This window comes from Hippopotamus amphibius, chromosome 5, assembly GCF_030028045.1.
Source record: "Hippopotamus amphibius kiboko isolate mHipAmp2 chromosome 5, mHipAmp2.hap2, whole genome shotgun sequence".
NCBI classification, from domain to species: domain Eukaryota; kingdom Metazoa; phylum Chordata; class Mammalia; order Artiodactyla; family Hippopotamidae; genus Hippopotamus; species Hippopotamus amphibius.
The window spans coordinates 81,690,966-81,717,070 of NC_080190.1; the positions used below are offsets into that span (position 1 = coordinate 81,690,966).

At 41.1% G+C, this 26,105-nt stretch overlaps 2 protein-coding genes across 10 annotated transcripts in view; one reads left to right on the forward strand and one right to left on the reverse strand.

Annotated features, from left to right (window-relative positions):
- PCNX2 (pecanex 2) overlaps nucleotides 1-26,105 on the reverse strand; it is a 288,254-nt gene that overhangs the window by 150,981 nt on the left and 111,168 nt on the right. For 8 of the 9 annotated variants that reach the window (XM_057737510.1, XM_057737507.1, XM_057737503.1 and 5 more), the window contains 2 exons: nucleotides 10,689-10,798; nucleotides 7,940-8,036 (listed from right to left, as the gene is read on the reverse strand). The exons of the other annotated variant lie outside the window; for it this stretch is intronic. In XM_057737510.1, coding sequence (XP_057593493.1) covers nucleotides 7,940-8,036; nucleotides 10,689-10,798 — 207 coding nt within the window. The remainder of the gene's footprint in view (nucleotides 1-7,939; nucleotides 8,037-10,688; nucleotides 10,799-26,105) is intronic. 9 annotated transcript variants of the gene reach the window in all.
- LOC130854561 (N6-adenosine-methyltransferase catalytic subunit-like) lies at nucleotides 24,026-25,991 on the forward strand. The gene is given in 3 exon segments (XM_057737512.1): nucleotides 24,026-24,124; nucleotides 24,286-25,528; nucleotides 25,531-25,991. Coding segments are annotated over 3 exon segments (1,743 nt in total). The 3' UTR covers nucleotides 25,932-25,991.

Here is a 26,105-nt window from a genome sequence, read left to right on the forward strand (position 1 = left end):
TACACATAGCACAGGGAACTCTACGCAGTGCTCTGTGGTGACCTAAATGGGAAGGAAGGCCAAAAAAGATGGGATATATGTATACGCATAGCTGATTTACTTTGCTGTACATTGTAAAGCAACTATATCCCAATAAAAAATTAAAAAAAAAAAAAGGAATCTTAAAAGACATCTGGACCTCAGAAATTGTTGCTGTGTTTTCTGGGCCAGTATTTTTGCCTGTAAATGCTGAACTATGGTTCTAGCTGTAATCATGATGTACTGGGGTTAGCCAAAAAGTTCATTCGAGTTTTTCCGTAACATCTTACAGAAAAACCAGAAGGAACTTTTTGGCTAACCCAATATATGTTTTTTTTTCTATGAATGTTTCTTAAAGGTCTAATCTTAATGCATATATAATTTTCTACCTTTTTCAACAGTAGTTTATTTTATAAGCATGATAGATATGACTGTATAGACTTACTAACTGCCATTTAATGGCTAAATAATTTTCCACCCCTGAAGCCATACATATACACAGATATACATACACCAACTGTGTCATAATGGACCCTTGAAACATTAATTAAGTGAATGAAACCTAATGCAAACATTTCCTAACTGCTAAATATTAGGCTGTCTTCCATTTTTCACCATAATGAATTATGTTGCAGTTATTATCTATATGCACCTAAATCTTTTTTCATATTTTGAATTAATTCTCTAGAAAAACTATGACAAATGGATTTATCATATTGTAGGTTAAAAATGTTTCACAATTCCTGATAAATTATCTTACCAGCTGATTGTAATCATTTACACAAATACAGTGTCTAAGAGATCTCATCTTATCACAATTGGCAATATCATTAATTTATCCTACCCTAATCGAGCAGACCAAAAAATATCATCTTATTTTAACTTGCATTTCTTTATTTATAAGAAGGGTAAATATATTTCATACATTTACCTACTAAATATTTTGTCCCTAAATGAAACACATATATTAATACCATTTGCTTATAGAGTTAAAAAAAATTAAATTTTAAGTCATTGGTATAATAAAGATATTTAACTTTTATTAAATTTGTAACAAACATTTTTACCAAATTATCCAAATTATTTGCATTTTATTGCCTTTGTTAACATATGGAAGTTTAAAATTTTTATGCACTCAAATCTAACTGTGTGTGTGTGTGTGTGTGTGTGTGTGTGTGTGTGTGTGTGGTGTGCAGGTGTGTTATTTGTTTTAATCTTATAGACTCCATAGTCTGGGAAAGCATTTGCTCTCCAGAATTTCAATAAATGTTTGATTTTATTTCATGATCTTTTTCAAAATTTCTTTTACATTTTTAAAAATGTGAGCCATGCATACAGAAAACTGCATAAAATACATATATACAATTTAAGGAACAATTGTAAAGTGAATGATTCAGTGACCACCGCCTGACTGAAGGAAATCTAGTATTCCCAGCACCTAAGAAACCCCTTGTATGTTGTTCCCTGATCATAAATCCTTCTTTCCCCTCTTGGGGGTCCCTATCAATTATTCTGATTGATGAAAATAATTTTCTTGCTTAAAAAAAAAGTTTGCTACTTACGTATGCAATTGTAATCAGCTTAGTTTGCCTACTTTTACTCAATAGATGGCACTATACTGTATTTATGTCTTGCTTCCTTTGTTCAGCATTGTGTGGTTAAAATTCACCATATAGAGCTCTAGTAAGGTCTTTTCCTTCGCTGTAGAGGACATTCTACTGTGGGTGGAATTTCCAGAGACTTCAGTTTGGGGCTCTTATGAACAAATGCTATGATATGCAAACTTATATGTGTATTCTGGTATAAATGTGCAAGATTTGCTCCAGGGTAAATATGTATCTAGAAGTAGAATTGCTGCCTGTAGTATATATGTAGCTTCAATTTTATAATACCAGACTGCTTCCAAACCAGATATACTAATTTACACCACCACCAGCAGTGCACGGAGAGTTCCCTTGTGCCACACTTTTGTCAACATTTAGTATTGTGAGAATTTTAATTTTTTATCAGTCTGGTTGGTGTGAAATGGTAACTCAGTGTGGCTTTAGTTTGGAGTTTCCTGATTATTAATCAGATTGCATATATAGTCATGTTTTGGCCATTTATATTTAACCATTTTTAATTGAGATTATCTGGCTTTCTTACTGATTTATAGGAATTTTACATTCATCATGACACTCGTGCCTTATCAACTACACATATTTTAAAAACTGTTTCCCATTCTGTGGCTTTTTAAGTTTTTTTTTCTGTATTATTTGATACCTCAAAGGTCATAATTTTAACGAATTTGAATTTTCGTGCTACTTAAAAAAAATTTCCTACCCTGATATCATAAAGATAATTTCCTTTATTATGATTCTAAGTGCTTTCAGGATTTTTCATCTCACATTTAGGTGTGTAATCCATCTGGAATTGACTTTTAAGTATAGTGTAACACAGGAGTCCTATTATATTTTGTTACTTATGAAGAACTATTTTTTTTTCATTCCATTTTTCCTTCTGTATGGGGTTGGAACTTATGTGTTGTTTCTATTCCTTTAGTAGTTACACTAAACAATCCAACACACAGACTTAACTTATCACAGTCTAAATTTAATCAACATTTTAATTCATCTCCTGGACATTACTAAGAACTTTCAAGTCTTTGAGTCCATTTCTCCTCCCATCCAAATCTGTCTGTTATCGTAGTCACATATTTTGATTCAACTTTTCATTTTTTAAGCCAACCATACACTCTTATTATGGTTTTATACAGTTAAAATTTATTTAGATTTACTAGTGTATCTGCCACTTTCTTTTCTCTTTGTACTTTCTTGCAAATTAGACCTTCCATCTGAGATTACTTCAGAATTACATTCAGTGCGAGTCTCAGCTTTTTTCTAAAATATTTATATTTTGTCTTCATTCTTGAAAGATATTTTCATTGGACACAGAATTACAGCTTGGCAGTTACTTGCTTTACAGAACTTCAAACATAGCAAACTGCTTTCTACTGGTTTCTACTATTGCTTTGATAAAGGAGCATTCAGCTCTCATTCATTTGAACGTCATCTGTTCATTTTGCTTAACTGATCTAAGATGGTCTGCGCCTTTGGTGTACTGCAGTTTCACTGTGGCTTGTCCAGTGTGGATTCTTCTTTAATTTATCCTGTTTGTGATTCACCAGAATTCTTAAATCTCTGATCAGTGTCTTTCATTAATTATGGTAAATAGTCAGAAATTATCATCAAATATTCATTATGCTTCAGTCTCGCTCCCTTTTTTCTGGAATTCTCATTAGATATATATCAGATCTTCTTACTCCATCCTTCACATCTCTGCATCTCTATTTCATATTTCCTAAATTTTGTCTATCAGTGTTGCATTCTGTATACTTCCTTCTGTCTTTATCTTTCAGTTCGCTAATTCTCTCATCAGAGGTATCTAATCTCATGTGTGTGTGTGTGTGTGTGTGTGTGTGTGTGTGTGTGTGTGTTTAATTGCTTCATTTTGTTGTTTAGGAAGGTCTCTGGTTCTCTTTCAAACATACTGGATCATTTTAAATATTTTCTATTGTCTATAACTTTTAAGCCTTTTACTTCTTTAAACATAGTAAGTAGTGTTGTTTCAAAATCTGTTTCTGATTGTTCCAATATCTGAAATGTGTTTGTAAACCTATTTCTGCTGGTTCTTTGTTTTTCTGTGTAGTTTTAAATTTTTCATTGAAAGCTGCTCATATCCCTTAGAAAACTGGTTTTGGGAATGTTTGAAGACCTAGGAGGAAAGAATCCTTTAGAGAAGATTCATGTTTTTTTGGTTTTGCTTTTGTTTTTCTGTCATGAGGTATTTCCAGTTCAGGGCCACTTTAAACTATATTCATAAATTGAGGGGGTCTGTACCATCCAGATGTTAGAATTTGTACTGCAAATCCATGGAAATGATTCTTTTGTTCAACCTTGGAGTGAGTTTGCTTGCATTCCCCTGGCACTGTGGAGGGTGGAACAGATTCCTTCTGGTTCATTCTTCCACTGAGAGTGGGCCCTTAGTGTCCCAGCGTGATGAGCAGATGGTCTCCCCTCTTGGACACCCACTTGGCAGGCTTGGGCTTTCATTTCTCTTCCCCACAGCTGGAGGGCTGAAAACCAAGGCTCAAGGTCCCGTGGTTAGGCAGATGTGCAGCTTCCCTTATTCACTCAAATTCTGCTTGATAATTCCTTTATTATTTTATGTTTTCTTGTCACATTTAGGAATGATTTTTTTCATTTTATTTTATTTTATTGAACTATAGTTGATTTACAATGTCATTAATTTCAGGTGTACAGCAAACTGATTCATTTATATATATAAATTTTTTTTGGTTTTCAGATTTTTTTCCCTTATAGATTATTACAAAGTATTGAGTATTGTTCCCTGTGCTATAGAGTACGTCCTTGTTTATCATCTATTTTATATATAGTAGTGTATATATGTTAATCCCATCCTCCTAAGAAAGACTTTTTGTATTTTATTCAGAATTTTCAGTATTAATCAGCAGAGTTTGGTTATAATAATTTAGTCTGCCATAATATCAGGGATGGAAAAGTCTCATTTGATCTCTCTTTCCCTCTCTCTAACTTACATTGGTGTCTGGGGAGGGATTAGCACACAAAATTCTTTTTTACCTCCCACTGCTAAACAACTACTTCAGCACCATACACTGAATAATCAATTCTTGATTGTGACATTTAATTTTCACTTAATACATTCATATAAGTAATTCGTCTCCTTTCTGTGTTTTACTGACTCACTAATCCATTCTCTAATCTTGGATGGGTCTCATATTTTTTCCTGATTATTCAATCTTTGTAATGTACTTTTCAACCTCAAAGTGCTAAGTTCCTCTTTCTTATTCTTCTCTTTCAGATTTTTTTAAGCTGTTATTAACTGCTATATTTCCAAATGGAGCTTAGAATTATTTCCCCAAGTTGTGAATATAATTCTTTTGGAACTGTTTTGAACTATATTAAACCTTTAAATTTATTAGAAAGAATTGGCATTTAATAAATTGCAGCCTCACCATCCAAAATCAGGTTATGTCTGTTTATCACCACTTATTCAGAACTTCATTTACATTTTAATAGATTGAGGTAGCTTTCCTTATTTCTGACACTACTTGTTAAAATCATTCTATTATCAATTCATATATTTTGTTGCTATTATGAGTTCAGTCATGTTTTTATTACATCTCCTACAGTTATTTCTAATATGTTAGAATGCTCTTGTTTTTCTGATTTTTTTTTTGTCTCTGGTGGTATTTCTGAATTCTCTGATTAATCACAGTTGACTTTAATAAACTTTTCTATGCATTCTATATGCATGTAATAATGTAATCTACATTTTTTTCTCTTCCAAGACTTACATTAGCCAGAACTTCTAAAACAATATTCAGTAAGATGAATGTTTCGTTGCCTATTTTAATGATAAAACCATGCATGTTTAGCTAATAACTCTATTAGCTCTTAGTACACTGAACGTTTTAAATCCACGGTGGCATCTCATGTAACACTTCATGCTCCAGCCCTAAAAAGAAGCTTAAGAAGCGCTGGTCCAACACTACACACCCAGCAGATTTAGACAGCATGAGGCTGGAAAAATCCATATGACACCACCAATTGTTTAAAAGAAGCTGCCTGAATAACACAGATAAAAATTAGATTGTTGTCTCTCGATACAATGTAAGTCACAAATATGAATGCGATAAAAAAAAACATTGAAAGTGACAGAAATGAGTGAGGGCAAAAACGCAAAGACCATGCTCATGAGGTACACGGGGAAAGACGGACCTGGCAAAACCACTGGTGGGAAGTTTATGTTTTTATTCACTATTGAACGGTGGTGATAAACTTTGTGTGCATAACGTGTGTTGCGCGTGTGGAATAAACCCACTGACAGAGCTCTGGGTATCTATGTTTCTAGATCAATGTCCCTTAAAGCACAGGCTGCGGGTCCCCTAAACAGAATCACCTGGGTGGACAGTCTCGTGAACTGCAGGTCCCCAGGCCCTGCCCCAGGCCAAGTGAATCAGAATAGGAGGAGGTGCTGGAAAACTGATGAATGAAGCTCCCTATGGGCTTCTCATACAAACTAAAATGTAAAGAGAGAGGGAGAGAGAGAGAGAGAGAGAGAGAGAGAAATAAGAGAGCCGGAGAGAGACATAAAGAAACAAAAATCAGAGACAAGGAGGGAAATTTTACCCCTGCACTATGACATGATAGGTATGCATCAAGTGTAAAAGCTGAACCTGAGAGCCCCATGAAAATATTATAATTAGAGAAGACTTTTCAGAGAGATGAACTCACACGTCATATTAAATCACCTACAGGTTATGTGCTCTACACTGCACAAAGCATTTCAAAGTATATTAAAACCAAGGAAAGCAACACCTAACCCATCATGGCTAATCACCCTAAGGAAACGCTATCAGTGTCTGCTAGGCAAATTTCTTGTCAGACTTCATTGTAATTCATACATTATTTTTACTGCACTAAATCAGAAAGCATCTTCATCATTCATGCAATCAAGGAATATTTGCGGGGGATAGGTTTTTCAGATATCCATAAGAAACTCTTGGGCAGACTTCAGGCCACCCTGTGGCTTTTATAGAAATTGACCTGGGAATGTGAGCTTGATCTCGTCCCTCTAAGTCTCCTGGTATAAATGTTAGAGGTCAGGTTGTTGATGCTTCATTTGAATGTCAAATGTCTTCTCCCTTTGTTATCTGCCCCAGAAGCTTCACCTCACACCCTGCTTGCAAGTGCATATCAGCCTTTAAAATTAATGACACAATTACACAGTGCTGAGTGTCAATTATATCTCAATAAAACTAGAAGGAAAAAATTAAATTCAATAATTAATGAACCCTTATTCATAGTAAGTGATTTGTGTTTTCATTCCCTGTGGTGACGAACAAGCCTCAATGATTTAGCTCGAATTGTAACCACACTGAAAGGCACAGTGGTCTGAGTATATTTCTTTTAACTACTATCATGTTGGCTGTGAGTCTTGTACATTATCTTGAAATGGCGGATTGCAGTTTACCTCATCTAAATTCAGTGGAATGTACTGAGCACCCACCAGGCGAGAGGCACTGGTGCTGTGGAGACCAGGACAAATGAGACACAGCTCCTGGCTGGAAGGGCGTGCAATCGATAGCCCATTAACTGCTTTTCCTTTGATCTGTCATTCCTACACAAACACAGGAAAAGCATGACTGGCAGACTGCTCCAAGCTCAGTATTCGAATGGGAGATTATGTAATCAATGAGCACTGCTTTTCAAACTATTAAGGTTTGGAAGTTGATACCAAAGAGACACACTTGCTCAAAGGGTGTTTGAAACTGCCCCAAGCCATTTTCCTGGTGAATAGAGCAATGGCATCATTCTTTTACAGCCTTTTATTTTCTTTCTTTCTTCCTTCTTTTCCTCCATCCTTTTCTGCTCCTGTGCTCCAACCAATATAGTGGCTCCTTCTGCAACATGCCAGACATAAGTCTAAAGCCCAGGGGCCCCTCCCAAAGGATATGCAGATGTCAACTTTGAACCAAAACCCGCGCGAGAGTGCCCTGAGCTCAGCACGAGGCTGAAGCGAGGCTGTGAAGAGGACTGGGGTGGGGAGGGACACATCAGGGATGCAGTTTGGCTGAATGTTTAATTGACAAGCTTTTGCTCGTGCCATCCCACCTGCTGCTTGGGGCTAGCAGTGAGCATAACTGTCTGAACGTGCTTCATCTGAATATCTAGGCAAACTGCATCCGTTGAGGACCAAGTGAGCACCTGTGGCAGGTGTGCACAGCGTTCACCTTTGAGAGGCTCACAGCGTCCCCACCCGGCAGGCAGCGCAACGGTCTATTCCACACCAAGTCAAGTACTGCCCCTGCGTGCATTATACAACACAAATGTCTCACCACGGAATCTTTCATCTTCCTGGGGAGAGGGTCTGCCTCCAACTCTTCCAGATTTTGATGTAAAAATTTATGAAACAATCTGCACTGAATAAATGACCTGAAAATGGAAAAACACAGGTTTTACTTTTAAAATATGCTCCTATTCCAGGGTTGAGGGAAACAACCTTAGACCTCACACTCACAAACGACAAAAGCCAGTGCTCTCTCCTTTAAATAATTCATAATAATGAAAAAGAGGTGCATGTTCACAAAGACAATGGCTGAATTTCAAATTCCATCCTGATTACAGGAAGTCCCCTACATACGAACGTGTTCCTTTCCGAGAGCGCGTTTGTAAGTCCACTTTGTTCCTAAGTCCAACAAAGTTAGCCTAGGTACCCAACTAACACAATCGGCTATACAGTACTGTACTGTAGTAGGTTCATAATGCTTTTCACATAAATAATACATAACAAATACATAAAATAAACACTTTTAATCTTACAGTCAGTACCTTGAAAAGGACAGGAGTACAGTCCAACACCTGGCATACAGGGGCTGGCATCAAGTGAACAGGCAAGAAGAGTTACTGACTGGAGGAGGGAGAGGAGGTGGGAGATGGTAGAGCTGAAGGATCGTCAGCAATAGGAGACGGAGGGCAAGATGCAATTTCACTCACACCTGATGTGATTGGACCTTCGCAACGTGAAGGTTTGTATGTAGGGGACTTACTGTAAAGCTGGAGGATCACAGGAGGTATTGGTACCCCCGACTGTCAACAGCTAGCTAAGCTCATGGAGAGTCTCTAGTTCAGCCAGACCGAAATACAGTAAAATACTTGATAAGAAAATTTGTGCAAATGACATTGAACCTTTCCACATTTTCCATGCCTTTCATCTTGCTGCACCTGACACCCTAAAATTATAATTTTTCTGCCCCAAACAGTTATGCTTCTCTTAAGTCAATATCTCCCGTAAGTGTGGACAAATTACATGAGATGACTGACACCTGATCAGATTGATGGACTGATATCTGAAACTATGGCATCACATAAAGGGTTTTCAGTTCCAAAGTGCATGTTTATCAAAGACTTCAGAGATATAAATAAAGGGAAGATTGGAAAGTACGAGGGTGAGTCAAAAATTATCCGCACTCTGGCTATAGAATTTATTTTAATTAACTTTTAGAAAAGACGGATACATCATTTTTCAACATAATCTCCTTGCTTTTCAATACACTTTGTCAATCTGTCAACAAGCTTTCATATTCCCCCATTAAAAAATGTTTTAGGCTGAGCTGCCAGCCATGAATGCACGGCTGTCTTCACTTCATCAGAAGTGAATCTTCGTCCTTGTAGGGCTGCTTTCAGGGGACCAAACAGGTGAAAGTCTGATGGAGCAAGATCAGGACTATAGGGAGGATGCTTTAGCACCTCAAAACGAAGTAATCCACGACAGACTTAGGTTCGAAAAGTTTGTGGGTACCAAAACAATTCACAGAAGAGCATAAACAGAAGCGTTTGGATATCTGCAAACAAAATTTGGACTGATACTCTAAGGAAGGTGAAAGTTTCTTAAAGAGAATCATTACTGGTGACGAGACATGGATTCATCACTACGAGCCTGAGAGTAAATGGCAGAGTATGGAATGGAAACATCCTCAATCGCCGACCAAGAAAAGGTTCAAAAGTCAACCGTTAGCTGGAAAATTGATACAGTTTTCTGGGATTCTCAAGGGCCAGTATTGGAACATTATCAGGAAAAAGGTTCAACAATCAACAGTGTTCGTTACAATGAGATGCTCATTGAAGAGCTGAAGGCTAAACTTCGGAATAAATGCTATCCAAAGGCGTTGTGATCTTGCATGACATTGCAATCCGCACACTTCTGCCCACACTGTCGACACTCTGCCAAAACTTCATTGTGAGCTGTTAAAGCATCCTCCCTATAGTCCTGACCTTGCTCCATCGGACTTTCACCTGTTTGGTCCCCTGAAAGCCCTACGAGGATGAAGATTCACTTCTGATGAAGTGAAGACAGTGGTGCCTTTGTGGCTCGCAGCTCAGCCTAAAACATTTTTTAATGAGGGAATACGAAAGCTTGTTGACAGGTAGACAAAGAGTATTGAAAAGCAAAGAGATTATGCTGAAAAATGATGTATCTGTCTTTTCTAAAAGTTAATTAAATTCTACAGCCAGAGGGTGGATGATTTTTGACTCACCCTCATATATTTTCAAGTGACTAAGGGTTAGGGTTATTATTAAATGCATTTTAAAACTTTGGCAGACTTCCCTTTAAACCCAGAGGGCACTGACCATACTGAGAACAAAAAACAACAGAAAAAAACAAAAATTTTTCTTTAAGAGATGCCAGTCTAGTCTCCCCAGGATAGCTGCCTTGTCTAAAGCAGCGATGCCACTTTGTGGACCCAGAGAGGGTACTTGCTGAGGTTGGTGCTTCTCATACAACTCACCAAGCGAAAGTCAAAGACAGTGCTTGGTTACCAGAGGCCATTTACTCCTGGCCTTGTGAGTTATACTCCAAAAGCCCCAGAGCAAAGGTTAAATGTGACCTAGAACTTGAGACCTGATTTTCATTCTTTTCTGGTCAGCCCTGCGTTTCTCCCACCGTCGCCCAGGGACCAGCTGGTTTAACAGGGAAAGATTCCAAGCACCATAAGCACTGAATGAGAAAGCAAGGCTGCAGGACCAAGGACAGCTGTGTGTGTGTGTGTATGTGTGTGTGTGTGTGTGTGTGTGTGTGTTACTCACAGGAGCACAGAGGGGTCGCTGCTCTGTCTGCTCAGATGGTAGGAGAGTGCAACCAAGAGGCCACAGAAGGCTGAAAACAGCGCTGGGATGTGCTGTGTACTCCAGGGTTCCTGAGCAAAAGATCAGAGAGCCAAGTCACTCCACGGCTGGGTACGGAAGAGCAGGATCACGTTCTAGAAGATGCTTAGCAGGTGCCCCCAAGGTCCAGCTGGATGGACGTGGTGCCCTGTGATCACTTCCGCCAATGGACATGCAAGCCCCAAACCCTGCCTGTGAATGGACAAGCACTGATTTTGACAAGGGATTGGCGGGGCGGGGGGGCTGCATTTGAAACACATTGTGCATATTTATGAAACTACATTACCTTTACCTTTTCTGAAATTCAGTTTAGGATTTTTATAAGATGTAACATTAAACATGTGCTGCCTCAAATTAAATTTAATGCTTAACAGTGATTATAAAAATTGTATTTCTTAATGTTTTTTTAACATTTATTTATTTCAAAGGTAGTGGACGTGTCAGTGTGGCATAAGAGACCCAATCAACTAGCGGACTGAGAGTTGGTGAAGAAAGAGAAAAATGGTTTGAAAGGAAAACAGCAAGATACATCATGACTAATAAGATAGACGCTTAGATGCCAGTAACCAAGGCGGATCCAGAGCAAAGAACAGATGCAGGGAATATGAGTTCCCACCATGAGCATCGTGGTGACCTGGGACCCGGCTCTCCTTCCATATACAAGCATCAGGTCTTTGTACACAAAGAAAGAAATTTCTATACATCTAGCCTTTCCAACCTCCATCAACAGAATCTGCCAATAGCTTCCGAAAGCTGGATCTAGGAAAGGACTCCAAGACTTCTCTCTTAAGATTTTGATCCCTTAACTCGCCAAGTGACTTATTTGAGGACAAATTGTTCATTATGTTCAAAATAAAAAATACAAGTGAATGAGTAGAGTGTGCTCAGATTATACTTGTAACTGTTCGGAAATGCTGGAGAAGTTAATATTACACTGGGTAGAGTGAGGGATTTTATTTTCGCATGCTTCCCTTTCCTAGACATTAAAATGCATTTCTTCTCTCTCTGCCCCAGTGAAGGTCCAGGACCTGGGAGAGCAGCACCTGGTAAAGAACTGAAGGGACCCAGCCTCATGGAGAACACGGAGCCTGTAGCTGGGCATTCAGGAGGCAAGGCTGGCTCCTAACATATCTTCAGGCGCCTAGCTTCCACCACGGGCATCCTCCAAGCTCTCAGATCAGCATTCCGAGTGCTGGCGCAGGGAATCTCCCAGGTCCTCAAGGTACCAGGACTGCACCCAGTATTTTCCTGATTCTTCCCCATCAATTTTGCCCACAAGTTCCAGTGGTAAAAGAGTTCTCCGCTTTCCTCTTCTCTCCCGTTCAGAGTTTCCTTCAGCAAAGCACCCCCTTCCTGTGTCCAGGGAGAGAGGCCCCTCATCCTTCCTCAGGCAAACCCACCCCTCTCACCCACGAAGTCCTCCTCTTAGTTCACAGACATCCCCTGGTTGGAGGACAGACATCCTCTCTTTTCATTGGTTCCTGCTGCCCTGCCTATAAAGATGCTGAAGTTGCTGACATCTTTATGAAACTAACACAACACTGTAAATCAGCTATACTTCAACGAAATAAAATAAAATAAAATTTAAAAAGAAAACCAAAAAATAAAAATCTAAAAATTTAAAAAGAAATGCAAAGGCCCCCTCCCCCCAGTTACCCTGGAAAGCCATGGTGCTCTCTCCTCTCCTTCAGTGCCCTCCAGGCCTTGCAGGAGGCTCCTCACTAGCCAGTGCTTCTATCACATGGGGCTCCTCCTTCACCTCCTCACAGCACAGACTTCAAGCTGGGCAAACCTGAATTTGAATCCTGGTCCTGCCAGGGATGAGCTGTGTGGCTAAGAAATTTAAAGTCTCTGAGTATCATGTTAGTTTCCTCTTCTTTAGAAAGGGAAAATGATATATATGCAAGGGTTGCTGCAAGGGTACTTTTCTGTACCGCAGGCCAACTTTTTGAGTTTTTGGTAAGAGAAGGTTCAGTGTAGCCCCACTTGGTGACTGGGACCCAGTACTCTGAGTCAGACTGTCCTGGGCTGCTTCCTCTCTGTCACCCTCACAGTCAGCTGGTCCTGATGTGTTATTGATGCATCTTGCAATGCATCTCCAATCTGTCCCTTTCTTTCATTGCATCCTACTGGATAAGGCATCCACTGTTCTGTTCCAGGGTTACTCTTAATAGCTTCATAGTGGGAACATCTACGCAGTCTCCACATCCCTGCCAACTCCACAGACCCCACGATTCATCCTTCACATAACAAGTGGTCATCCTCCCATAAAAGGTAAATCAGTCACATGATTGCCTTCACTCAGTATTTTTCAGTGATTTCTCATTGCCTACTGAAAAAATCTACTCCACAGGAAGTACATAAGCCAATTAGGATCCAGTTCTAGGTCAAGTTTTCAGCTGCCTTCTACACATTTAGGAGATACAGAGCAGCAAAACCATAACTATGTGTTGCTTCCTCGCCCCCCTGCCTTTGCACACAAAGTTCCATCTGCCCAGAGAGCTCTTCCACTCTGAACCCAGTCCATGCTCCTCTGCCTGGTGAGCTCCTATGCATGCTCAGTGCCCAGTATAAGAAGTCCCACCTACTTGGTGCTGTCTCCCTGAATTCCCAGACAGACAGAAGCTCTCTCCTTGCATCAGAACCATCTTTAAACACATATACTTCAGCATTTAAAATTTCTCACTCCTGTTACTCATGAGCATGGGCAGGACTTGCCCCTCTGGACTCCTTGGGGAGGGGCAGTTTGTATCTCTCCCCTGTACTTCACACCAGTGTTAGCACATCAACCTGTCCTTGAAAGAATGAGGTTTCAGTTTTCATGATTACACCAGTCCCTCTTCTAGGTGGAAAAAATGTTTCAGCAAGAAAAAACGGTGAAGAAATTAAGTAGCTTAGATCAAATGTGGACCAGGCAGTGAAATGTCACGGAAATGATTAGATTACCAGAGGGAAGGTATCTCATGATCTTAAAACTATTTTTTTTCATTCAAACAGCACCTCCAATAACAGACAATTTATTCTGGAATTTGGGAGTTTTATTCTTTCTTGAAAGTTCATTCTTCAAACATGTATTGGCCACCTCCTATGTGCCAGGTACCAAGGAGTACATCTCTGCACAGAACAGCACCAGCATCTGGGGAGGGAAGACAACGAGTAACGGTAATAAGGTGTGACAGGTGATGGATGGTGAGGTGCCTGGTGCTGGGTGCTCACCACGCAGGAAGCGGAGCCTCCAGTGAGTCCAGGGAGTGGCATTTAAGTGGAGCCCTGCACAGAAGAAATACGGAGAACACGGTCCTTCCCCGGCAGGGGCTTCTGGGAGGACCAAGCTGGGCTCTGGGGGCGCTGTGGGTGGGTGGAGCTGACGCCCCACCCCCACCCCCCCATCCTCACGTTTGCTCCTCCTCTCCCTGCCCTTGATACCCACCTGAGCTTCCCCTCTTTCATCTCATACTTGGCTGTTACACAAACATAGACAAGTTTTCCAAAAGAGAAAATCCTGCTAAATGCTATTTCCTTCCACTGATTCTTCTGCGCTTGCCTCTGCTGTCTGTTTAATTCACAATTTCGTGAAGGCAGAGGGCTTCCTTTTATATGCAGCCCATAAAAAAAATGCAAACGATAGAAAAAAAAAATCACGATGAGAAGGATTTGGTAACCATGACCATGATAATAATGGACCCTGCAGGGAACAAAGAGAAAGTCAGGGGAATACGCATCGGCAGAAGTGGATTCCAGACGCATCACTTCCAGGAATGAATGATTCTGTGGAAGGGACTTAACTTCTCAGTGGCCCAGCTTCTGCTTCTGTAAAAAGGTGACAGTGACGCCCTTCTTGAAACATTGCTGCCATGCCTTAATGAGATCTGAAACGGCCTTGCACACGGCAAAGCAGTATGTCGATGTTAGCTTTTTATTAATTGGAAAAGAAAGAGGACCCACAGTGGGTGGTCATGGCAGACAGTAAATTAAAGCCAAACTAATATACTTAAATAATTGTTTACCTACTTTTATTCATCCAATACCCCTTATCTAATTCTGCTCTCATTTACTCTCTACTTAATTAAACCTCTGCAATGCAAACGTGAAAGGACAGCTACCCCTCCTAGTAAGGAGGGACGCTCCCTCTTTACCTACGAAAATAGCAGTTGGTAGAAAGGGGAAAAGGAGGTAAAAATATCTAATGGGGAAACAGTGGGATTAGAGGGGAGGGACGTTGTTCCCCTGCCTTCTGCGTCTCAGCATTTATCTCAGCTTGTGACTACAGATCTGTATAAAGACTATTTGATTAACTCATGATCCCTCCATTGGGTGGAGCCCGTTGACAGCAGGGATTCGTCTGTTTCACCCCAATGTATTCTGAACACCCTGTGCAAGGTCCCAGACCCTGAAAGGCCTTACTAAATATGTAAGGAATCGGTACCCTGGATTCGAGCAATCTTTACTTCCTTGCTCTATGATGCAGACCTAAGAAGGGAACCTCACAGATCATTTTATTTAGGTATCTTCAAGGATACAGAAGGTTGGTCTTTCCCAGTGCAGAGCGATGGTTAAAAGCATGGGCTCTGGCATAGGACTGCCAGCTTCAGTCCTAACTCTGCTGAGTATTAGCACAAAGATACTGGGCAAGCTTTTAAGCCTCAGTTTCCTTATCTTAGAAAATACCCCATAGGGTTGTTGTAAATATTATATGAAATGTTGTGTGTAAAATACTTAGTAGCCCGTCTAAAATGCTCAATAAATGCTATTACTGTATGTTTTATGAAGATATGGTCTCAGTTAATTCAAGCTGCTATAACAAAATATCATAGACATATGACATCACAAACAGTGGGAATGCACTGCTCACAGTTCTGGAGGCTGGGAAGGCCAAGATAAGGTACCAGTAGATCTGGTGTCTGGTAAGAACTCGCTTTCTGGTTCATTGCTGGTGAGTCTTCATATGGTGGAAGGGGCAAGGGAGTTTTTCCAGACTATTTCAGAAAAGCACTAATACCAATCATGCAGGTGCCATCCTCATGACCCAATCACCTTCCAAAGGCCCCACCTCCTAATACCTTTGGGGTTAGGATTTCAACACAGAAATTTAGGGGGACAAAAACAGTCACACCATAGCAGATACCTAAGAGGATTGAGGACTGCAATAAAATCACATTTCCTGAAAAAAATTAGAATTGACTTAACTATGGTCCTACAGTAAGAATCCAAGGGAAAAAAAAAACCAATGATTTTTGTAGATTCCTTATATCCTTCTGTTTCTATACTACAGACAGAAAATAAGAAAATAAGAACTCTTCTACCAAATGTGAATCTGACCTTGCCAGGATGTGATATTATTATATTAAGCTGCACAATCTGAACTGAGAGATCTTATTCAAGGTAGTTCCCAATTATGATTTTAATCTGCCGCATTCCCATATTAGTAAAAGTCTACATTCGTCCTTCCATGCATGTGATTTCTTTTAAGCATAACCAGTAGCTTCAGGATGAGTTGCTAGATGAATGCACGGCACTGTGGCCGCAGGGACAGGACAGAAGGCACGGATATTCCTTCAACAACATGAAAGGGAGGCAGTGCCAGAATAGCGTACTTATTCTTCCAAGGGTGGGATGAAGGATGTTCCAGGTGTGGCTTTGTGTGTTTTCTACCCTAACCTCAGATCTTCACACTACTCTTTCTTAGAAAGAACCTGGGTTCGCCTGAGCTTGGGCAGACTGTAAAAAGGCAGACCACCTGGAAGGAACTTCCTAGGCTTTCTACTGGAAACACCCTCAAGCTCCAAGTTCTTAACCTTGTTCGTTTTCTCAACAGATACAGTTATATAATATATAAAATAGGAGGCAAATTTCTCAGGGAAGCAAGGATAGGAAAGCCTATTCGGATATACACATGAGTTATTTTTTCATATTCAGAATTCCCAAATTTGTAAAACCATGCCATCTTCAGGAAAGATTATTTTAGATTTGGAAGAGATCTCATAACCAAGCTAAATTCACCCTTCAAATGCTCGATCAAGTAAGCAGACAGGGAGAATGGGAAAGATTTACCCAAGGTGGCAAAACTAGGACCAAGCCCTGGTTCAGTGCACTGTATCCTACACCACCCTAAATACTTACACAGCTCACTATGCACAGTATATGGACATCTCATGACTCTCCACTTAAAAAGGCCTGGTATCACTATAAATTAGAAGTTTCCAGCTTTACAGCCCCCACCCCCAGCCCCACCATTCAATAGTGTTGGACATCCTTTCAGGTGACTGCCTCTTTTCAAGGTTTGTTGTAAAATGTGGTAGCCCAGAGGAAGAAGTGATCTGAGAGGGGCTCAGAGGCAGCTTCCTGGAGGACTGAGAAAGGAGCTGGGTTGTCAACGTGACTAGGGATGAACTTGGGAAGAGCATGTTCCAAGTCATGCAAGGGTACAGTGCTTGTAGGTTTCATGAACCCGCATTCAAGCGTGTCCTAGGTGTGCTGCAGGATGGGTACGGCTGGGTGTAATTCTAAAGGTACCGCTCTTAAACACAGAGGTATATAAATAAAAGAATGGGGAGTAGTTAAGCATGGAGAAAACACACTGAAGGGAAATGACTGTTATGGTTTTTATCAAGCCATAATTTCCTGCATGGGAAGAGAGGCAGCTGGGTACCATAAGCTTCGATATCAGCAAGGGAATCTGGATGTAATTTCAGGAAGAACTCCTCACCATTGATGACTCAATAAAGTACAGCGAGAGAAACATTAGCATTTCCTTTTCCCAAATTATTTTAAAACACAGATATCCTCAATGGAGAGTTAAGACAAGCTTGCCTGAGAAAGAAGGAAGGAGGAGAAATGTGCTGTGAGCTTTTCTCCCTATGCTTTCATGGCACAGGATAAACATATTAGTGCTTTAACAGCTCTGCAATTTAACATGAACACACAGCTAAATAAACAAACTGAGAACAAGAAGGAACTCTTCAGAATCATTTTTCAGAATTAAGATTTCGGGACGGGGGAAACATAACAAGATAAGACGGCCTCGTCCTTTTTTTTTCATTCCTTTCTCCTTAATCTCCTGATCCCTCTCCAGACTGTCCAGCCCGAGTCATCCCACCTGCATCCCCCTCCAGGACCTAAGCCTGTCTCCCTGCCCAGGCTCCTCAGGCAGGTCTGCCCTGCACAGGAGGGAATCCTTTGAAAGACCAACAGGGAGCGTAATGGGACTTTCCACGGCCTCAGGAGCACCTAAGAACCAAACTTCTAGCAGGAGTTGAGCTTGTCGAGTCAGAAATCTAGTTAAAAAAAAAAAAAGTGCACTTGAGGATGTTTTATTTTAACTTTTATTTGGGGATAGAGAATGAAAATATTGACACTTGAGGAAGACGAGAACCAGTGACCTGAAGAGAGATTTTGAAAGAAAATGATCAAATGCACTGAGTATTTTGCCTGAAGGGTTTAGTCCAGCGCTCAAAAAGTCTCATTTACCCAAAGAGAAGCAGAAAGGAAGAGAGGAAGTACAGACTGACATTTCCAGTGAATTTTTTAAAAGAACATTCATATTTTCAACATACATGTATTGATATTAGTCTTGAATTTTATTATACACATATAATTTATGTTACTCAGACACACATACACACAAATGCTCACACACGAATACACACGCACACATTTTTTTTTGGAGGGAGATGAGGTTTTAAACAACCTATCATCCACTGATAATGAAGCGTGTACCATGTGACAGTTTGCTTCAAAATGAACATCCTAATTGCTTTGAGCGGCGTCTCGTGGGTCCCTGAATTGAGAAAGATACGATTGATGAGTAATGGCCTCATAAAACCCCCACAGGTTTTGAAATATTTTTATGAGGTAGAAATAAAACTGTCTAATAGTCCTACAATTCTGTGGTAGATTTCATATGCATCTAGGAATTCTTTTGATGAAAATACACAGGGAAGTTCAGCTTTGTATAAAAGTATGCTCTGAAGAGAATCTTAGTTTCAGCATCTTTTTTTCTGCAAAATTTTAGACATCTCTATGATGGAATTTATGGGGCACACTAACTGAGAGTTTGGTTATAAAGTGAGTACAAACAGACCAAATTCTCACTCTGCTATGCCCTTCACATCAGATGCACACACTTTATTTTCGAGGGAAAGGAATGGATTTTTCTTAGCCCATTAAATAGCGAGGCATTTCTGAATCCAGTTTTTCATACATCCTAAAATAAGATCTAGATCAGATCACTTTCTCTCTGACATAAATCCTATTTCTAGGTCTATTTTGACTTGAATCTTGTGTGTAAGTAAAAGAAGCTCTGTGTCCCTGAAGTTCCAGAAATTCAGGAAGATCAGATGCGTCTCCCAGTCTTTACTCTGTATAGTTCGTGGCCACGGGTCACCACGGGGCCAGCCGGCACTTGCGCGGGTGCACTGGGCACCCTCGCGGCCCCCCAGCACCCAGTGCTCATCCGTAGCAGCCCCAGCTGACATCCCTGGTATCCCTAGACATCCAGGGGGGCAGCCCCATGGCCTATCACTGAGCCTACTTCACAGCAGCCAGTTAAGATGACTGCTGTAAATAAATGAACGATCAGGATAACGAATACATAGAATAAGACTTCACTGTCTGCTAAAAGCAGCTTTTCCTTTTTATCTCGTACTCTTTTTTCATTTTGGTGAACAAGCAGCATATGCTTATGATTCAAGACTATTTTACTGGGACTTCCCTGGCGGTCCAGTGGTTAGGACTCCACGCTTCCACTGCAGGGGGCGTGGGTTCCATCCCTGTTCGGGGAACTAAGATTCCCCGTGCGGAGGCACAGCCAATAAAAGAAAATAACTAGAGTAACTAAAATGCTAGATTAAAAAAAAGCCTATTTTACTCTTAGGAACAGGTACTGGGGGGAGATGAGTTCGTTCACTAGCAAGAAAGACTGATAGGTACCATCCAAACCTATCTGATAGGCGCCATCCAACACAGATAAATACAGGTAAGTAAGCACATATGCACGCACGCACATGAACTTTTTGGAAAATACTGAGATTTACTTTCCTTCTCACAGCCTTCCTCTCAGTTACCTGCATTTACTCAATCCCAAAGTTTACAGAGCATCTTTTATGTTACACTGGATTATTTACAGAATATGAAAAGAAGCATATATAAACCATCATCAGGACCTTTAGGAACTCATGGTCCAACTGGGGGGTGAAGAAAAGTACACACAAACAACAACAGCAATAATAATAGTACCGGATGCATCGAGCAACGGCTTGACTGGCCACTTTACTTGTACTGTCACATTCAGATTGTAGCAAACCTTAAAGGTGGGGATCGCTCATTTTAAACATGAGGAAACAGAGGCTTTTACTGTACTAGTTACCATGGGAGTATCTGATTGTATTCAGAATAAATAAGCATTGACGTGAACACCAAAGGGATAATATTGCCCAGAGGATTTTGGAGAGAAAAAGATAAACTCCTGCTGGCATGGCTAGGACAAGCATAGTCTTCCATCTCTACTAGGACCAACCACTACACATACTGCAGGCCTGGGATTCTCTTTTCCACCCACCTGGCCTGCTCCCTGTCCACCACTCCAAACTGGACAGCCACTGACTCCTACCAATCTTGATTTCACTACATTCCTTGGATTTGACCCTTTCAAACTCTGTGCTTCCTACCCAAACCTGACTCCAGATCGTACTTTACTCAGCAACTGCAATTCCATTTTGAGCAACTGAGTTATCATTCTTCTTCATGTTTTTTCCCCAAATCAGCATCCACTGCCCACTGTCAAAGGCATCCAACCCTAGCTTGAGGATTCTGACAATGCAGTGTTAAATGGGCTTGGAGATCAACGACACCTGTTTCACTTTCTAGGAAGGGAATGTGACAGAAAGTTCTCACTGCCCATCTAACATCCATCTGCCCTTCTTCCCTACCAGCAATCACTTCCTTACTAGCTGTTCAGGCAGCTAAAAGACTTGTAATTCCCACTCCTTTGCAGCTGGACGTGACATGGTTCTAGCCATAAAATATAATCTGAAGTGTAGTGTAATAAAAGTGAATTAAAACTTGGATTTGGTTTTCAGACGTGTTACTATCAACATCATCACCATCAACTAAGAATGCTGATAATAGTTTCCATCTGTGTTGGTTTTCTACTGCAGTGTAACAAACCCCCACAAATAGTGGCTTAAATAACACAATGTATAATCTGGGCGTGGCATGATCAGCTCCTCTGCTCGGGGTGTCACTAGGCTGGATTCACAGTGCTGCCCAGGGCTGCAGTCTTAACCTGAGACTTGGGTCCTCTTGTAAGCTCACTTCTGGCTGGTGGAATTCAGTTTCCTGCAGCTGTAGGAGTGAGCTCTCCTGCTGGCTTTTGCTGGGATCTGCTCCAGATCTGAGAGGCCATCCTTATGACTGTGGTCCTCTCCATAGGCCATTTGCAACACTGCTGTTTACTTCTTCAGGGCCACGGGGAGGGTGTCTGCTGTTTCCTCTGTCTCTGACCTCTGCCTCTAGGTCTTCTTTTAAAGGGCTTATCTGATTAGGTCAGACCCATCTAGATAATCTCTCTTTTGACTGACTTAAAGTTAACTGATTAGGGACCTTAATTACATCTCAAAATCCCTTCACCTTTGCCAGATGATGTAACCTAATTACAAGAGGGACACCCCATCAGACTCACGGGCTCTGCCCACACTCAAGGAGCAGAAATTAGACAGGGTGGGCACACCAAGGGGCAGGAGTCTTGGGGCAATCTCAGAATCCTGCCCACCACACCATTTAATGAAAACCCTTGAGCTAGGCACTTTATATACATTATCAATTTAATTCCATTCACTTCTGACAACATTCAAATGAAGTAGGTATTACTAATCCATTTTACAATTGGAAAAAAAATGTGAATTAGCCATGTGCCCTTAGGCAAATGACTTCAGCGCTTGTACTCACATTCACCACTGCACTAAGAAATGCTATTATCTTCCTTATGTATTACATGGGGCTATAATAAAGGGCAAATGAGAAAACACTTGGGAAATTATTCCAAGAATTACAGTGCCATCGACCCTGCAAGGTATCTTATATGCCTGCGAATGCTGCTTTTGACTAGAAAAACATATTTATACTTCAAATGTGCCAGGGAGGATGGCACAGGAGTGAGGTTTTTGAAAAGACACAAGATCTGGGATGTGCGATGTGCGATAAGTCACTCAATCACTCTCTGGGCCTCCATTTCCTCATTTTAAATAAGAAAATGAAGCGGTTGGGATAGGGGATGTGTAAGGTCTATTTCAGAATTAAAACTATTTTATGTAACTAGAGCTTTTGATCTACTATGCGTTTATACAAAGTTTTAAATTTTAATAATAAAACATTTTGTTCTAAAATAAATAAATAAAAATAAAGCTATTCTAGAGCTATGAGTTTGTTTTATATTTACATTAGGTTTTAAGACCTGAATGCAGGGGAAATGCTATTGTTTTAGCTGCAACCCTGTAGTACCTGGAAGAATATGGGGAAAACTCTCCCACAGCAGTTGCCAATAATGCTTCGGAAGCATTAAATTATAATAATGTACCTCAACCTCTAGATGCCCTTGCCATCAATAAAACAGAATCTCTTTGTAAGGGATAATAAAAAGTAGAAACCGTGGTTTATCCAGATATATCGAAAGCCCAGCTAATTAACTACTGAGCCATTTCTCCAGGGAGCAAATATTCTGGTTGTTTCTGTACATCACTGTCAAATAGTTGAGTCAATGAGGGAGTCCATTTACATGTTACTTGCTACCATCTTGGATGAGTCAGAAAGAACACGAAATTAAAAGAGAAATAAAATGTCTTCCCTTAATTAATATTCCAGAGAGCAAAATTAACTCCCGGTCCCCCATTCTGCTTCTATCAAGTGAGAATAATAAAAATTAAGGATGTAAATACACATCAAGATCTATATAGAGAAGCACACCTCCAGGAAGGCAGCTGACATGCTGAAAATGTCCACAAGGGCTCATCAATCCACCACAGCTCAGCAGAGATAAAAGGGGGAAAAAAATCAATTCCAGTAGCGCAAAGTGTAAGCAAAAAAGTCATAAACAAAAGCATCATTAAACAAGAAATGGAATCACAGCTCTGGGGAAGTGTGTTAGGTTGAAGGTGGGTGAGCTTTTCTTTTTTGCCAATTTGTTAAACACATTCATTCAATTCACAGCAGTTAATAGGCACCGTTTTTTAAAGTGGAGAGTCTATCTGAGACCATTAGAAAACTCAGGACTCACAAATGAGAAGGGAGAAGTGCAAAACTGCTCTATTTTTAACTAAAAGATGTTTCAAAATATACATAGAACATTTTCTCTAACAACAGATACTATCTACCACAAGTGATGCTTGTTCTATGCTGAGCAAGGAAGTCAATACCTCTTTGAGATTAAATAAATCTTTCAAAGTACTCCAGTTTCACCTGTTAAAAAACCTGTTTCAACACATAAATAAACCCCAGAGCCTCTGAAGTGTTCAGTCCCATCACAGAGCTGGCAGTGTGCTTTCAAAGTGGAATCTATTTACTCTGATTCAACAGTGACTTACGCCGATGGCATGCCATAAACAGAAAGGAAAACAGAAATAAAAGTCTCAGTCCAGGATAGTAAATAGATTTTATCTCTTGGACCCGCTCTGATCAATTGGTACTGGCTGCCTGTAATACTCTCTGGGCATCTTGGAGCCCTACTGACCTCAGTGAGAAAAAATGCTGTGACCAATTAGCAAGGTCTGATATGAGGAGGGAGTCGGAACTGGGGAGGTGAGGGAATGACAGAATCTGTCCCACAGTGAGGTAAAAACCCAAAAAAGGTTCTGCCATTTTGAATACCAGATTCTTCAACAGTTTCCAAAACCCTCTAAGAATTTTGCAAGAGAAAAGGCATTTAACAATACCAGGATGGTTACAAAAGTACAATCCCAGGGATGTATCAAAAGTACATTACTTTTGATAATATCTGAACTGGTAATATTGGAGCCTTCAACACTTGTCAAGGGAATTCCCTGGCAGTCCAGTGGTTAGGACTTGGTGCTTTCACTGCGGGGCCCCGGGTTTGATCCCCGGTCGGGTACTAAGATCCCACAAGCTTCGAGGCACAACAACAACAACAAGAAAAAAAAGAGATCTCTTTCCGGGTGTCCGCGCGAGCAGTGTATGTTTCGTGGAAGTAGGGCTGAGAGGTGCTAGTCTGCTGCGCCTGGTAGGAGGCGTGTCTGGGCTGCGAGACTGAAATGTCGGACATGTGGAGCTCTATCCAGGCCCACAAAAAGCAGCTGGATTCGCTGCGGGAGAGGCTGCAGCGGAAGCGGAAGCAGGACTCCGGGCACTTGGCTTAGATCATTTGCTCTCAGGCTTTCTCATCCAGACCTTCAAAGTGCTTCCATGACCCTTCCATGTGTACAATACCTCTCTGGCAAAACAAAACAAGGAACTTCATCTGGCAAAAGTTCTAGTCTGAGATTCAGCAGAACATAATAGAATCATAAGTAAGCAAGATCTTCGGAATCCAGAGGCAGCACTGTCTCCAACCTTCCGTAGTGACAGCCTGGTGCCTACTGCACCCACTTCTGGTGGCCCTAAGCCCAGCACAGCTTCAGCAGTTCCTGAACTAGCTACAGACCCTGAATTAGAGAAGAAGTTGCTACACCACCTCTCTGATCTGGCGCTAACATTGCCCACTGATGCTGTGTCCATCCGTCTTGCCATCTCCACGCCAGATGCCCCTGCCACTCAAGATGGGGTGGAAAGCCTCCTACAGAAGTTTGCAGCTCAGGAGTTGATTGAAGTAAAGCGAGGTCTCCTACAAGATGATGCACATCCCACTCTTGTGACCTACGCTGATCATTCCAAGCTCTCTGCCATGATGGGTGCTGTGGCAGAAAAGAAGAGCCCTGGGGAGGTAGCAGGGACTATCATAGGGCAGAAGCGGCTTGCAGAACAGGACTTGACCACAGTAGCTGCCTTTGCTAGCTCTTTGGCCTCTGGTCTGGCCTCTTCAGCATCAGAAGTAGCCAAGGAGCCAACCAAGAAATCAAGGAAACATGCTGCCTCAGATGTTGATCTGGAGATAGAGAGCCTTCTTAACCAACAATCTACTAAGGAACAACAGAGCAAGAAGGTTAGTCAGGAGATCCTAGAACTATTAAATACTACAACAGCCAAGGAACAATCCATTGTTGAAAAGCTTCGCTCACGAGGTTGGGCTCAAGTGCAAGAGTTCTGTGACTATGGAACCAAGGAGGAGTGCATGAAAGCCAGTGATGCTGACTGGCCCTGTCACAAGCTACACTTCAGACGGATCATCAATAAACACACTGATGAGTCATTAGGTGACTGCTCTTTCCTTAACACATGTTTCCACATGGATACCTGCAAATATGTTCACTATGAAATTGATGCTTGCATGGATTCTGAGGCTCCTGGAAGCAAAGACCATACACCAAGCCAGGAGCTTGCCCTTACACAGAGCGTTGGAGGTGACTCCAATGCAGATCGACTCTTTCCACCTCAGTGGATCTGTTGTGATATCCGCTACCTGGACGTCAGTATCTTGGGCAAGTTTGCAGTTGTGATGGCTGACCCACCCTGGGATATTCACATGGAGCTGCCCTATAGGACCCTGACAGATGATGAGATGCGCAGGCTCAACATACCAGTTCTGCAGGATGATGGCTTTCTCTTTCTCTGGGTCACAGGCAGGGCCATGGAGTTGGGCAGAGAATGTCTGAACCTCTGGGTTATGAACAGGTAGATGAAATTATCTGGGTGAAGACAAATCAACTGCAGCGCATCATTCGGACAGGCTGTACAGGTCACTGGTTGAACCATGGGAAGGAACACTGCTTGGCTGGTGTCAAAGGAAATCCCTAAGGCTTCAACCAGGGTCTGGATTGTGACGTGATCATAGCTGAGGTTCGTTCCACTAGTCATAAGCCAGATGAAATCTATGGCATGATTGAAAGACTGTCCTCTGGCACTCGCAAGATTGAGTTATTTGGATGACCACACAATGTGCAACCCAACTGGATCACCCTTGGAAACCAACTGGATGGGATCCACCTACTAGACCCAGATGTGGTTGCCCGGTTCAAGCAGAGGTATCCAGATGGTATCATCTCTAAACCGAAGAATCTATAGAAGTACTTCTAAACCTAAGCATCCACAGCCATGGCTCTGCAGGCTGCACCTGAAGAGTAATATTTGTACAATAGCTTTTCTTCCTTATTTAAATAAAAGTTTGTATTGTGGTTGGGATTTCAAGGTCAAAAAAGAAAAAAAAGAAAAAAGAAAAAAAGAACAAGAAACACTTGT